This window comes from Sapajus apella, unplaced genomic scaffold (genome assembly GCF_009761245.1).
Source record: "Sapajus apella isolate SASKATOON/1434 unplaced genomic scaffold, GSC_monkey_1.0 scaffold1, whole genome shotgun sequence".
NCBI classification, from domain to species: domain Eukaryota; kingdom Metazoa; phylum Chordata; class Mammalia; order Primates; family Cebidae; genus Sapajus; species Sapajus apella.
In genome coordinates this window covers 44,877,583-44,892,409 of record NW_022436941.1, presented here as the reverse complement: position 1 = coordinate 44,892,409, position 14,827 = coordinate 44,877,583, and the positions used below count along the sequence as shown (strand labels likewise).

Genomic DNA, 14,827 nt, shown 5'->3' with positions numbered 1-14,827 from the left:
CATCATCAAAACAATTTGCTACTGCAGTTTGCATATGCTTTACCTGTAAGTATGACCCAAACATCACCCTGCCCTCACTGACACAGGGACTCTATGTGGAAACTGTCAACCTTGATGCCTCCACATGAAGGATAACCAATCATACCAGGCACAACACTCATTCTGCAATCTTATTAAAAAATTCTACCAAACATGAGCAGCCTGTCTCATAGAGCTCATCACTTTTCACTGGCAAAAAATCACAGCTCGTTCTTTCTCCAGTCTCTTCTGAACTGTGCCACTAAATGGAGTTGTCTCTTTTTTGGGCCCTTCCTGGTGCTCTGTGCTGGTCCAGCCCCTTGGCCTGGTGGATTTCCTCCTGGACGGGGCTCACCAGAACTCAAATTGTCTGCCTCACCCCACAGAGCATTCAGCCTTACCAAAAACTCAGCAATGGAGGCTTCTCCAGCTACAAACATCCATCTGCCAGGATGGTTATAAACAAGCAACACAGCAACTATAGAAAATGTTTTTTTCTATTTCATCACTCCCCCCACACACACACAGATTCTTTTTGTGAGGCATCAATATATTCTCTGAGGTTTCACTTTAGATTTTTTTGTGTGTGGGACTCAGACTAACGAGTCATATATTAGATCTCATAAAAATGTTGAAATTTTTCTTCAGTATGCCTTTTTGTGTTCTAGAAAAGGGTTTGCATTTTCTAATTTGATGTCTGAGTATTACAGGTTGCCAAAATGGTTATCAGAATCTCCGCAGTAAATTTAGGGCTGTATTCACAAGAACAGAACAGGCAGGGAAGTGAGAGGCTCCATGTACCGGCCGGTCTGCCAGCTACAGCACAGCTGGTGTAAGTCACACCGAATTACGGAAAAATAGAACTCAGAGTTTGTGGAAAATCTGTTCAGGTTCAGTTGTCAGCTACATAATCAATGATCTAAGTGAAGCCCAAATCTCTTTCCGAAAAGGCCCCCTAGGAATTTTTCCTCCTGTGATTAGTGACTCCATCTGCAGTAGTCTGGAATATTCAGTTATTTGTTTTCTTTCATAGTTAAATTTAGATATAGGTCCCACTGACACACATAACATACTAAGAAAGCAGTGAGGCTCTTAAATTTACATCTTACTACTAGGGAAAGGCCTCTGTTTTTAACCCTTAGGAATACCTAATGATTTGAATAATGGCATTGTCAGGAATCTCTCTTAGAAAATTGAGACATGCTCCTGTGTTTGTTCTTCCACAGTTGATGTAGAAAGGTCAATTGGAAAACAATATTCTCTGCCCTTGTGGCAATGCAAATAGGGAAAAAATACAAGCTCTCTGTTGATCTTGCAGGAATCATGTAAATAAAACCAAACAGAGCTACCATTTGGTGCTTAATTAAACGTTAGGAATTAGCAGTAATAATAGACTCCAGTTAATAGTAAATCCCAAGCTTGAAAAGAAATTTCTAAAAGGAAAGGTCTCCATTTAAATATAAAATAAATTTTAAAAATAAACTTTAAAAATTAAGGAAAAGAAATAACAACAGTCCAGCATTTGCATGTCACTTCATGTCTCCATGGTTGCAGGCAAATAGCTTGGCACAGCAGTAGGTGCCAGCCTCCTAAGAGGCTTCCTTCAATGGGCCAAGTAGCCACAGCATTGAAATCAGCCCTGACAGGACCACAGGCCTGCTAGCTTGGGTCTGCCCCCTCATTGCCCTTTCTGGATACAATGTTGGCAGTAGCCAACAGCACCTCACCCCACAAGAGTGAGGCACTGGGCCCCTCCTAACCCCAGACATATAGCCGTATGGGATTGGTTTCACCACCGCCCAACCCCTGCTACTGTGCACTTCTCACTTAGTATCTCAGAACTTACAACCACACAGCAAAATAGCCTTGTTTTCCCTGTTTGCAGATGAAGCAATTAGAACACTTGGTTGGTAAGTGCCGGAGCCTGTGTTCTACCCTCAGTCTACCTTGCTTTCCAACCTGCCAAGCTGCTTATGTCAACAGAATTTGAGAGCTCATATTACATATTTCACTACTTCAGCACTTCATTATATAACCTGCCTTATATTATTCACTGATTCACATGACCAATCTTAAACCAGTCAGTGGCGTTTAGTCTTTAGGATACATTAGAATCACCTATGTGCTTGCTTAAAATGCATATTCTTACTCTCTCCACCTACCTTAAAATTATGATTCAGTAGGTCTGTGTTAGAGTGGAGTAATCTGTATTTTAACAACTCCCCTCCCTCTCTCTCCCCTGTGATACCAATTTAAGTATGAGAAATACTGAATTAATCTAAGTTCCTTGAGGTACAGAGCCATTGTATATAAATATGTAGTATTACAGGTGTGGACTAGAGTAAATATTGTATATGAACTAGAGTAAATATTTAGTAAACACTTAATGTATCTTTATTTTAAATGACATATTTGTTGGTAAGTGACTAGATATAGACACAGTGCTTTCAGCTGCACATAATAGAAGCACTAACCAAAAATGGTTTAAATGTAAGAATACTGATTAATTAGCTCATACAACAAAAGAATATCCAGAGTTTGGTAAATTTTGTAGCTTCAGAACATAATTAAGGAGACAGGTGTTTTTTTTTATCCTTTCTTCCTGCCATTTCCTTTTTACTCATGATCACAAGATGGCTTTGGTAGTTCCAAGCATCGTGCACAGACAGGACAACATTCAGCAAAGAAGAGGGAAGTTTCTTCTTACGTATCCCTTCTTGAAGGCAAAGACACTTTACCCAGAAGCCCCATAGCAAGTTTCTCTTTGCATCTCATGAGCCAGAATTGCTTCACATGCTCTTACCATAACCAATTGTATCTCAATCCACAATAATGGAATCATCATTAGTTTGCCCCCTCAGAAGGACACGGGGGTCAGGAAGGATGAACCAAGTCAGGCTGAAGTTGGGGGTGGCTCTTGAGAGGGTAACCAACAGTTTCTGCCATACTGAGGACATCTAGGAGAAAACAATTTCTAAATTTTTGGAGAAATGCAGCATAATGTATAAGTACAGTATCTGTACAGAACTGAAAACTAAGAGATCAAATAGCTTTGCTGGAAAATGTGGGCTGTAGATTGTCTAGAGGCCACAAAGCATCACTGGCTCAAAGAAAATTATGAGCAAATCTGCAGTCCACCACTAGGCTATGTGTCACCTTCAGCAGAGCCTGGCACCTTCTTCCCTTCTGCCTCTGACTCATACATCCAATCCAGGGTAGCACTGTCAGCATGGTGGGGGTTTTAGAGGAATGGATTTTATATATGGTAGGTACCATTTGGTGATTTTCCAGAAGAACATTTTTGAACCAAATGAGTGGTAAATGGAATCTGACTAACAAAACCACTTGGCAAAGTTTTCTTTGCTCTTCAAATTTACAGGTGATAGAAAAGAAGAATCTCTCTGAGTGTGCGAGCATGTGTGCACATGTTACAAAGACAACTACCATTTTAATAAAAAATTAAATTTGAAAAAGAAAAAGAAAAGAGGAATCTCACCCAGGCTGAGACTAGTTTATATCGGTCAAGAGAACAAACTATGTCTTGAGGCTCCAACAAGCTGTGACTTCATAGAGCCATTTTTTTGGTCCAGTTTTCCAACAACTGAGCCTTAAGGGTATAGTCCAGGTAGAGAAATCAGTCCGTCAATCAAAAAACATATATTGATCACTTACTAGGTGTCATGCACTGTTCTCAGCGTTGGGGGACTGTGCATAACAAGTTATAAAGTGCCTCACATAGGGAGCTCTCCTTCTAGTAATGGAGGATAGAAAATAAACAGAAACAAGTAAATAAGGTAATTTTAGGTAATGACAAGTGCTACGGAGAAGATAAAATGGGGTATGGCCTATGTGGTTGAATGAGATAAATGGGAGCTGAGGTTAGAAGGGAGAGAGACAGGATTTTATCCTGAGAGAATGGATAAGCCATAGGAGGCTTTTAAGTAGTCAAGTGCTGCCATTTACACTTTAGAAAGACCACTCTAGCTGCTGTATGGAGGGTGTGCTGTTTGTTAGGAGGCAAAAGTGGAAGAGATAATGGTGGCCAGGATCAAGAAAGGAAGAAAGAACTGGCTGGGCACAGTGGCTCATGCGTGTAATCCCAGCACTTTAGGAGGCCAAGGTGGGCAGATCTTGAGACCATCCTGGCCAACATGGTGAAATGCTGTCTGTACTAAATATACAAAAATTAGCTGGGTGTGGTGGTGCATGCCTATAGTCCCAGCTACTCAGGATCTGAGGAAGGAGAATCGCTTGAACCTGGGAGATGGAGGTTGTAATGAGCCAAAATCATGCCACTGCACTCCAGCCTGGAAACAGAGTGAGACTCCGTCTGAAAAAAAAAGGAGAAAGAACTGAAAGAACTAAGGAAACTGTGCATTTGGAGCATAAGAACACTTTTGAGTGTTACTTCTGCAGCTACCCTATTAGGTCACATGAGTAGCATTAGTGTCCCCTGCTTATTGTTGGAATGATGAGAAAATGTAGGAGTTAATGTTAACATTTGATTTCAGAATCCATGAGTTTCAAATAGTGACCCTGACATCTCCAAGTTGTGTGACTATTCCTGTTCTGTCTGGTAAATTTCCTCAGTCTGGTCTTCCAAATCACAAATTCACTAATTCATTCTTTAGCTATTTCCCCCATTATATTTATCCCATCTTTTGTTTTTTATTTAAATTATATTTTTCATACCTAATGTTTACTTGTTTACTTTTTATGTTTTCTAGTTTTTCTTATTTTACTAATACCTTCTGTTGTCTTCTCTCTTAATATGTTTGTTAGCCTTTAAAAAATTTCTGTGTACATTTTAATATTTCTCTTCTGTAGGAATCTGTAATCTAGCAGGTTATTTGTAGGTTAATTACTTTTGAAAAGGCTGTGCTCCTCAAAAGTCCTGTTAGTTTGGCCTTTAAACTCACTTTCCCCTGGACTGAAATGCCCTGGCCTCCAATGGAGTCTTGTTAGCTCCAGTGAGTCCAGGAGTGGGGTATGGATGAGCCCCAGGCACCAGAAAACTACTTCATGTTCCACAAAATAACTTCTCCTGTCATGTCTTCACCTTTTGTTCCCCAGGAAGAAGCACGTTCAGGAGGGCAGTTGCTTTCCCACCCTGGGGGCATTTAGAAGTGGAACAAGGTGGCAACAACTCCCCAAAGTCCGTTGTTCCCCAAATTTGTGGTTATTACTACTGCTCCAACTCCCTACCAACTCAGGCCCTCTGCCCTGCCTGATCTTTCTTTAGAGGACACCTAGAACAGTTTGACATTTCACGAGTCAGAGCAACTGGTTCCAAGGCAACAGAGAAGAGCAGACTTACGTCGTCCCTCTTCCCCATTTTATCCTCCCACAGCCCTGCCAAGCTGTCTCTTGCCCCAGGCTAATGCAGCCATCTGACTCAGGTTGGGTTGCCCAGGGAATAGACTCTGAGATGGAGATTGGTAAATAGAAGGCTTATTGCAGAGCACACTGGGATCAACACCTGTGGAAAGGAAGGGAAAGGAGTGGAATTGGGCAGAAGGAATAGTTGAACAATATAAAATTAGTTGAGCCAACTAACTTCAATTAATTACATACGGATTTTATATATATTAGGTACCATGGCTCCAGTAGTTGAGCTGATGAAGATTTCGGCTAACTTCACAGGAAGCTCTGGAGCTGCGACAGCCCTTCAAAGTTGTTCGGTGTTAGAGTGAGCATGCCAGGTCTTTATACCCACACACTGTCCAATCACTGAATGAAGCTGCCCCAGAAAGTGGGCATGACCTTGACAAGGTAACACCCTTCACCAAGGCAGTTCCCAGAGAAAGCCAACAGCTGACGTCTTCCAGCTGGCAGCACTCCCGACAGTTGGGGGGGATAAGTCCTTCCTTCTTGAACAGGGAGCTGGGTGGCACATACGGCATCCACAGCACCACCCACACATGCATCAGTTTAAAATAGCCCCCACTGCCCTAGGGGTTTTTCACTTTCTCCAAGTCCTCCAGGATTTTATGGAAGAGAGAGGATGGGAAGCCACATTAATTCAACATTTTTGTCAAAACCAGAGTCAGCCCAGGATTTTTTTTAACCTCTGAATAACTTGTAACTCATTTCCTTTCTTTCTGCACTTTGTCTCACACGAGCTGTCATATCCCTCTGGGGCCAATTTACTTTAGCTCTCATGTTCTTGCTAACCCTCAATTCTGTGTTCCTTGTTGAAAGCTTCATTTTCCCAGGAGACTGAAGCTGCGTGAGTCCTCTGAAGACCCAGCCAGAGCCAAGCAGAGGTGTGCTGGCTGGCTCTGCAGAGAAAACAGGACCTCTGGGCCTGGAGGATGGCAATATTTTCAATGGGACCAAAGTCCGCTCTGTGAGTCCCACAGAACCCCCCATCATTTCTCATGTCCTAAGCCCCCATCCCACAAGACAGTTGCAGTACTGGGATGTGGAAGGGGCCAAGATGGGCAGCAGTGGTATGACTCTTCCTTTTGAAAGCTACCTAAATGATTCTAAAAATGCCTGTTCTCTATTACACACACACACACACACACGCGCACACACACACACGCACACAAGCACGCACGCCAGCTCAGGCAATCTCATTTTCTTCATCCAAGTCTTCAACCACCATTCATTTCTCTAATAACATCCAAATCTCTAACTCCAGACACATTTCAGACTGTTCAAGGGGTACCTCCATATGAATACCATATACAAAATCTCAAATTTCTTTTCTTCCCCCTAAACCTAACTCTTTTTTGTTTGAATTTTCAGTCTTGATGAAGAGTGGCATCATACATTTAGCTCAAATCCAAAACATCAGAATCTCTCCCTCCTTCAGGTTCATTTCCAATCTATCTCAAAGTTCTATAACTTCTAGGTTCATAATATCTGTAACATCTATCCTCCCTCTTTATGTCCAAGATCACCACCTGAGTCTCAGACTTTCCTCATTTTTTTCATGTAGATTACTGTCCATGTTAGTTATCTATTGCTGTGTAGCAAAGTATCCCAAAACTCAGCAGCATAAAACAGCAAATATTTATCTTACGGTTTCTCAGGATCAGGAATTCTAGGATGGTTCATTTATATAGCTCTTGGTAGGACACCCCAGACTCTTGCTGGCTGTTGTCAGGAGTTTTCAGTTTCTCACCACGTGGACCTCTCCATAGGGTTATTCAATATGGCAGTTGGCTTCCACCAAAATGAATGAGGGCGGAGAGAGAGAAGGAGAAGGGAAGGAGGGAGAGAGAAAGGGAGGGAGAGGGAGAAGGAGAGGGAGAGGGAGGGGAAATCTGATTATCATAGGGTGAGGAGCAAACCACAAATATAGAAAGGCACAGCAAACCTAGCTTGCTTCTTCAAGAAGCTGATCTGTGAAGGGAAAGAGTAATATACTAATGCCAAGAGAGGCTATCAGGATTTTTATGTTTCTTTCCTCTTACATGAAATAGCCCTGGCCTTTGTCTTTTCCCATTTTTTTACTTTGTTTACTTTTCATTGAACTTCTGACTCTTTTGCTCATCTTTGCCTTTAATCTGTGATTTCTTCCAGCCATTAGTAGGGAGTCGTCTCCTCAACATAGAATTATCAGGTATTATATTTATATGGATCCAGAAATCATCCCACTTGGCTTGTTAGAAAGTGGGTAAATTGAAGAGGAAGCACATTCCAAGGGTGATTTGGAGGCGGAGTTTGGAGGGGACCACTTCTCTGCATGTAATATAGTATGAACTCCAGGCGGCTTAGGCTTGAATACCGGTCCACCATTGTTAGCCTGGTAAAATCGGACAAGTTATTCAATCTTCTCAAGCCTCAGTTTCATTATTGTAAAAAAATGGAGTAATATTATAGACCCTTTATGGTATTATCATGAAGATTCAATAGATGAATCATTGAATGTGCTAGCTACAAGGTCTGGCTTATATTAAATGCTCAAAGATATTAGCTATAACTATTCGTAAAGTGCAGGAGTAGCGTATGGACATGGTGGTAACACTTTTGACTGCTCAGTGATGTTTTCTTCCCTCTTTCTGATTCTCAGGTTCTAGAATTATGTTATCCCAAACGGTAGCCACAGGCCACATGTGCCTGTTGAACACTTAAAATGTGGCCTGTCCAAATTGAGGAGTGTACAATACATACTGGACTTCAACAACTCATTTTTAAAACGAATGTAACATATTCCATTAAAAAGTTCACATTGATTACATGTTACAATGACATTTTTGATATAATGGGTTAAATAAATTATATTGCTAAAATTAATGCCATCCATTTTTGTTTTGTTTTTTGAGATGGAGTCTCACTCTGTCACCCAGGCTGCAGTGCAGTACCTCAATCTCGGCTCGCTGCAGCCTCCACCTAGCAGGTTCAAACCATTCTTGTGCCTCAGCCTCCCAAGTGGCTGGGACTACAGGCATGTGCCACCGTGTCTGGCTAATTTTTGTATTTTTAGTAGAGATGGGGTTTCATCATTTTGGCCAGGCTGGTCTCGAATTCCTGAACTCAAGTGATTGACCCACCTCAGCCTCCCAAAGTGTGTGAGACACCATGCCTGGCGGGTCATTGGTTTTTAAAAAATGTTTCTTAATGTGGCCATTAGAGTTTAAAATTGTCTATGAGGCTTGCATTATATTTCTTTTGGGCAGTTTTATAAAGATAAAATTATAGAGCTACTAAATTAGAAAGAAGTAATATGTTTCTATATTTTCTTTATCTGCATAGAATGAGCCCCTGTTCTTCCTTTATGAGCCAACCGGTTTCTGTTGACCTTTACTGGCAGTTAATACCTTGCTATCGGCACACACTGATCCTTGTGACCAACCATCCATCACTAGGGTCATAATAATGATAACTGCAGCCAACTTTAGCCAGCTTCTGTGACTGCCCAATAAAACTTAGTTGCAGATTAATCCTCAGACAGCAAACAACCAACAGGGAAGAAACAAACTCTTATTTTTTAAATTCCTTTGCCAGAGATACTTGATATCAAATTGGAGAAAGTTGCAATGGCAAATAAAATAAAAATAAACAGGAGAAAAATTGCATATGGCAAATACCACCAGTAGGCAATCCTGTACACATTTTCTCCTTCCTCTGTGCTAATAAAAGCCCCAGTTTTGTTTAAGGCCACAATGTACCTAGTTCAAAAAAACAAACGACGTTAGAAGAGGTGGCCGTATGGCACAGCTTCAGCCAATGAAATACAGACAAAAGTGTCATCTTACCTGTTTAGTACAGGTAAGATGAAAGGCTATCTTGACTTTTAGAAAGGCTTTTAGAAAGACTATCTTGATTTTTAAAAGGATGGGTGGGGACAAACTCAATAGATGCACACATTTTTTTCTTTTTTTTTTTTTTTACCTTCTGTCTTTTCTATCTGGAACAGGGACACAATACTTCAAGGTGGAACAACAAGCTTGAGACCTGAGGGTATATGTCACGCACGGCGAGTGGGCCGGGAAGCCAGAAGGAGCTGGGCACCCAGTGATTTCCTTGGCCAGCGGCTCTGGCCCTGGGTCCATCTACCTCTCGACTTCTTATTACAAGAGCCAAATAAACCCTACTTGTTTAAGTCACTCTCTTTGGGTTTACCCAGCTAAACACAACCCCAGCTGAAACTTGCAGTCCAGAAAATGCTAATGTTCACAATCTGGTCCTAAAATCTGCTGTCCTAAGGACATTTTCACTTCCACGAAAATTTGTCACTATTGGCCTAAAGCAAATAGTTATTTTGGCTCATGCAATGAGAATAAGCATGAATTATTTGGCCTTGGCTTCTTATGATCCAGCATATATAATAGTTATCACTTTAAAAGATACATACCATATATCTATACATCGATTTAAGTATATAGATACAAATATATATTTCCAAGAAGGCAAGGGCTTTATCTGTCTTATTCAACATTTTATTCCCAGGCCCTAACAAAGGCCAAGTCCCCTTCTCCTTTTAAAGCTGACTTCTCTTCCCAGTGATATTCACAACATATGTTGCTACCATTCGGAGGTGGCAACATGGAAGACATCCTAGGCTAAGTTATGGGTGACCTAGATCTAATCCTGGCTCTGCCAAATAAACAGTTCTGGGACATCGAAACATTTCTTCAAATAAAAACTCATGCTGAAGTTCAATGTACTAAGCAGGTAAGATTGAAGAGAGAAAACCCACAGCCCCTTCTACTAGGTCATAGGATAATAAGAAATCCCCAAGAAATGTAATAGTATTACAGACAAATTTAAAGTAAACTTCTAACTCAGTTACATAGATTTGAAGGAATGTTGCCATGTTCATGTATATAAAATGTGACTTGGCATGCGATCAGAAATCAGTGCACACAGGCCTTTGGAAATGACCTGTATTTGGGAATTATATAACCAAGTGTTTTAGCACATAGGCTTTGGATGACCTAGGACCAGTTAACTATCCCATTAATGGAATTGATACTCCCAAAAAACACAATCCTGAATGCCATAATTAAAGTGTTGAATTCTCAAAGATCAAAATTCCCAGAATATAATTCTGGAAAAAAATAATTTAAAAGACATTTATTTATATTTATAAAAGGAGATTTATTTTATTTACCTGTTTTCTGTCATATGAAAACATGACAGGACATTTCACAGGCCACTTTACACAATAAAATAGGCAATAGTAACATTTGCATTTTTAAAAGAATAAACACATGGGTATACCAACAACAGTCACATGAGTATAATGTTATGAGCAGATGAAGCATATTCATAAATAAGTCAAAATTCAAAATGTATAAATACACAACACTATGATGGTAATTGTGGACACTTTATAACTGTAGACATCTGAAATACCATGACAGATAATCTAAGTCTTTTCGTAAGACTGATCAAAAACTTCAGTGAGTCACCACGGCATATGCAATTGCCCAAAAAGCTGAGATCTTGAGAAATTTTATGTTTCAGAAATGCAGATATACAAAAAAGACATATCTTCATTTATTGGGAAAGTTTCAACATTTTTACATACACAATGCTTTTACACAAAGTCAATGTTGTGATGATGCACTTTTGTGGAGTCAAATATGCAAAAAGTGCATGAAATAAATTAGAATTTTCTAAAAGTCTTTATATAATTTATACTGCAATATTGCAAATGATGTGATGATGAAATACATAGTATAGCAAATTGTGAAAAATAATAATAACAATGCTGGCTATTTAAAATAGTGGGGAAAAACTAGAAAGAAAATTCAACCTTTGAAAAAGTGTATTACAGGGCTACATTATGAATAATTGCATGGAGGTAGTCCATTAGAGCTGGCCAACTTTCACATTCATATTTTGAAGTCTTGCATGGCAATGAATTCCTAGTTTTCTTCTTTTAAGACATGGGTTTCCTCAGAGAATATGTTCATATTTCATTCATTTTTGACATAGCACTGCTCTTTTTGAAATTCTTCTATGATTCAATATACACCAACATAAGCATTCCCTGTTAAATATTTCCATCTTTGCATAATTTTTCTGTGGTGTTTTGGGTACACAGAAATTCATTCCACATGCACTCATATGCAGAAGCAATACTGATAATCAAATAGTCACATTATTGTGTGTCTTATTATCTTACTATGTGCATAATTATATTTGAACCAGTTGGTAACTTTGCTGGATTCTTCAGGCAAATGTGGCTTTAATTCATTAAAATCCTCTAAAATGTCATTAGCTGAGAGGAATGCCAATGCAAACAAATGACGTATTTTTAAACCATATGGGGTGGCCAATTCACTTGTCTGAATTTTCACCAAATGCGTTGGGCTGAATGACAAAAACAAATTTTACTGATGAGACCTTGAGATTCACGTTTAGAAGCCTTGATGGGAACTAATTCCAAATCTGTTATGGTTTGGGGATTCTACTGAAATCCATTTTCTTCCGCAAAGTCCACCAAATCTTCAAATAAGTGTTTATAAAGTGCTTTACTTTTTCCAGTCATTAACATATAAACAAGCATAAGTTCAAAAATATTTGGATCCAGCTAGGGCATGAATTGTATATAGTTGATAAGAAATATGGGGACTATTTTGAAAGTACCATTCTTCAGCCAAAGTAAAGCATGCAGTAGTTTGTCTATGTTAGATTTAGTGGCAAATATAGGAAGTCTATCTTCTTTGACAGTCAAATCCCTAACTAAGAATATTTCATCATTCAGTGAGTTTCAGAACACTGGAGGAACCTCTATATCAGCAAGCGTCTTTGGTTCAGAAGGTTGCTCAGTTTGTGGAATTCTTTTTATTCTCTGATGAAGAGTGTTTTGGGAAGGCAAGCATGGCACTATGTGTGAAGGGGCAAAAGTCATACATGATTGAATCATTTGGCAGGGGACTTTTTTTTTTTTTATTTTCCACCTGTGTTTTTACTTCTGTGATTTTCAAAACACTCAGAACATTGAGGATAGATCCTTCTTGCATAGTGCACTCAGACTCACCCACTAATCTCCTCCGGAAATACCCTCACAGATACACTGTTTCACCAGGTTCTAGGTAATCCTTAATGCAGTCAAGGGATTTTAGACTTTAGGAATTTCAATGTTTGGGATTATGTCTCTTGGGTTATGATTGGTGCTATTGATGAACTACTTTCCCTGTCTATAAAATTAGAATAATTTTGTTAGACAATATGAAAATGCACAATGTGAATCTCCAAGGGAGAGACAATATAGGCAAGGTTTTCTAAGTGTATTTGATCGTAGAACTCTTTTGTGGTAGCCTATTCTGACTGCTATTCCAGGACTCACACCTTGGAAAACCTCTATCACAGTCACTGTTGCATCTTTACAGTTATAAAAACTTAATTTTTTTCTAGATTAAAGTAGAATTTTAATAAGGGGTATATAAAGACGTCAGTCTGGGAAGAAGTCTTCTAATATCTTCTTTCATGAATCCCCCTAACTACCACCAATTGGCTTAAAGCATGAAAAGTACATCTGCTTCTCAGATGAGACATACACCAAATTCTAACCATGGCAAGTATTTAAAGTCCTATCAAACTTCTCAAAGGGCAAAAATTAAAGGAGGAGAAGTGAGGATTCTAGTTCTGGTTCCTGGCTCCTCCAGCTCATTCTTGTAATGCCCCCGGTGCTTTCTTTTCCTTTTTCTGATCAGGAGTCATCCTTTTCTTCCTCTCATTTCAAACACCCAGAGAGGTCAGCTAGAAGATAGACTGAACAACCAGGAGCGTACTATAGCTTTCCTCCTTGAACAAGCCTTCCGCATCAAGGAGGACATCTCTGCTTGTCTACAGGGGGCCCATGGCTTTCGGAAAGAAGAATCGCTCGCCAGGAAGTTACTGGAAAGCCACATCCAGACCATCACCAGCATCGTCAAAAAACTTAGCCAAAACATTGAGGTAGTTCTCTGTTTTTATTTATTTATTTATTTATTGTATTTTGGTAGCATTGCTTGATAAAGATTATTAACCATCAGTGTCATTTTTCAAGTGCAGAAACATCACTATTGCTTAACTTTAGATAATTACCTTTCAGTGGCCTGAGGGAAACAGTTCAATTTTTTAGTTGCTCATATATACCAAAAAGTAGAAGGAACATCTATTCAAGAAATATTTACTGTATATTTATTTTGTGACAACAAAGCCATTATGTCAGACATTGTGCTAAGGTGCTTATGTTAGCATAAATCTCCAAGATATTATTAATGTAATAATTTCAAATAGGGATTTTCATGATGCACATTGGTAATGTTCCATTGAATAGCCAGCACAATCTGATGCCAGCAATTTCTCTGGCCCCATCTTCTACCCTTCTTTCCTTCACTCTGGCCACACTGACCTCCCAGCTTTTCCGAGGGCATTCCAAACACGCTCTGGACTTGGGGCCTTTGCACTCATAATTCACTCTAGCTGGATCATCTTCCCCTAGATATTCCTATGCAATGTCCTTCATTCCTACAGTTCTCTGTTCAAATACTACCTTATGAGAGGATTTGCTTGACATTTTATAAAATAGCACCTCTCCCCACATGGTTTCAGTCTACCTTAAAGTCTACTTTATTTTTTGTCACATAGCACTCATTGCAAACTACCGTGGTCTATATTTAATTTGTTTGTTTTCTCTTTCTAAGATATAATCTCTATAAAGGCAAAGAGTTTATCTTTTTCATGCTAAATCCCATATCCCAGACCAGACAACAGTGCTAATGTAGCCAGTACGCTAAATATTTCTTAAATAGATGAGTGAATAAATGATTTTAAGACATTAAAGTAAAAATAGAGTTTCTCATCAAAAAAGAAAATTCTTTGTCTAAATCAAGATAAGCATGCTTGTATAACAGGTCTTTCAGAGTTGTTAAGGTGCGAATGTATGTGATTAATCTGAGTTAACAACTTTCATGCAAGGGTTTCAGAGAATATACTTTAGGAAACTGACCCAAAACTTGCATGGTTATCATGAGAATTGACCACACTGCCCTCTCACAATACTTGTCTCTTTTTTGCTATCAGAGAGAATACTGGATTTGACTAAAATTATTAATTTATTTTCCAACTGCAGGGTTTAGCAGACCCGATTATACATCTGAGGCAGTGTAAAAAGTTAAAAAACTCTCAGTGAACTTTTAAAAGGCACTTTATTGGTATTTAGCACATTTTGAATTGACCCCAATGCCTCAAAGGTCAATGCCACTCAAAAAGTGATTAGAAGTATTTCCATGCGTAATGAAGTATCATGAAAGTGACAAGAGGCAAGAAGCCCTGTGCCTTTTGAAATAACTAGAAAATCAAGTAAGTATAGCATAGTGCTAAAATAAGATTCCAATTTAGGAGTTGAAACTTCCTG

At 39.2% G+C, this 14,827-nt stretch overlaps 1 protein-coding gene across 1 annotated transcript in view; it reads left to right on the top strand.

The window, feature by feature from the left end:
• The window catches only part of FAM81B (family with sequence similarity 81 member B), a 63,888-nt gene that overhangs the window by 8,971 nt on the left and 40,090 nt on the right, over nt 1-14,827 (top strand). Inside the window, exon 3 of the mRNA XM_032276208.1 lies at nt 13,140-13,383. Coding sequence (XP_032132099.1) covers nt 13,140-13,383 — 244 coding nt within the window. The remainder of the gene's footprint in view (nt 1-13,139; nt 13,384-14,827) is intronic.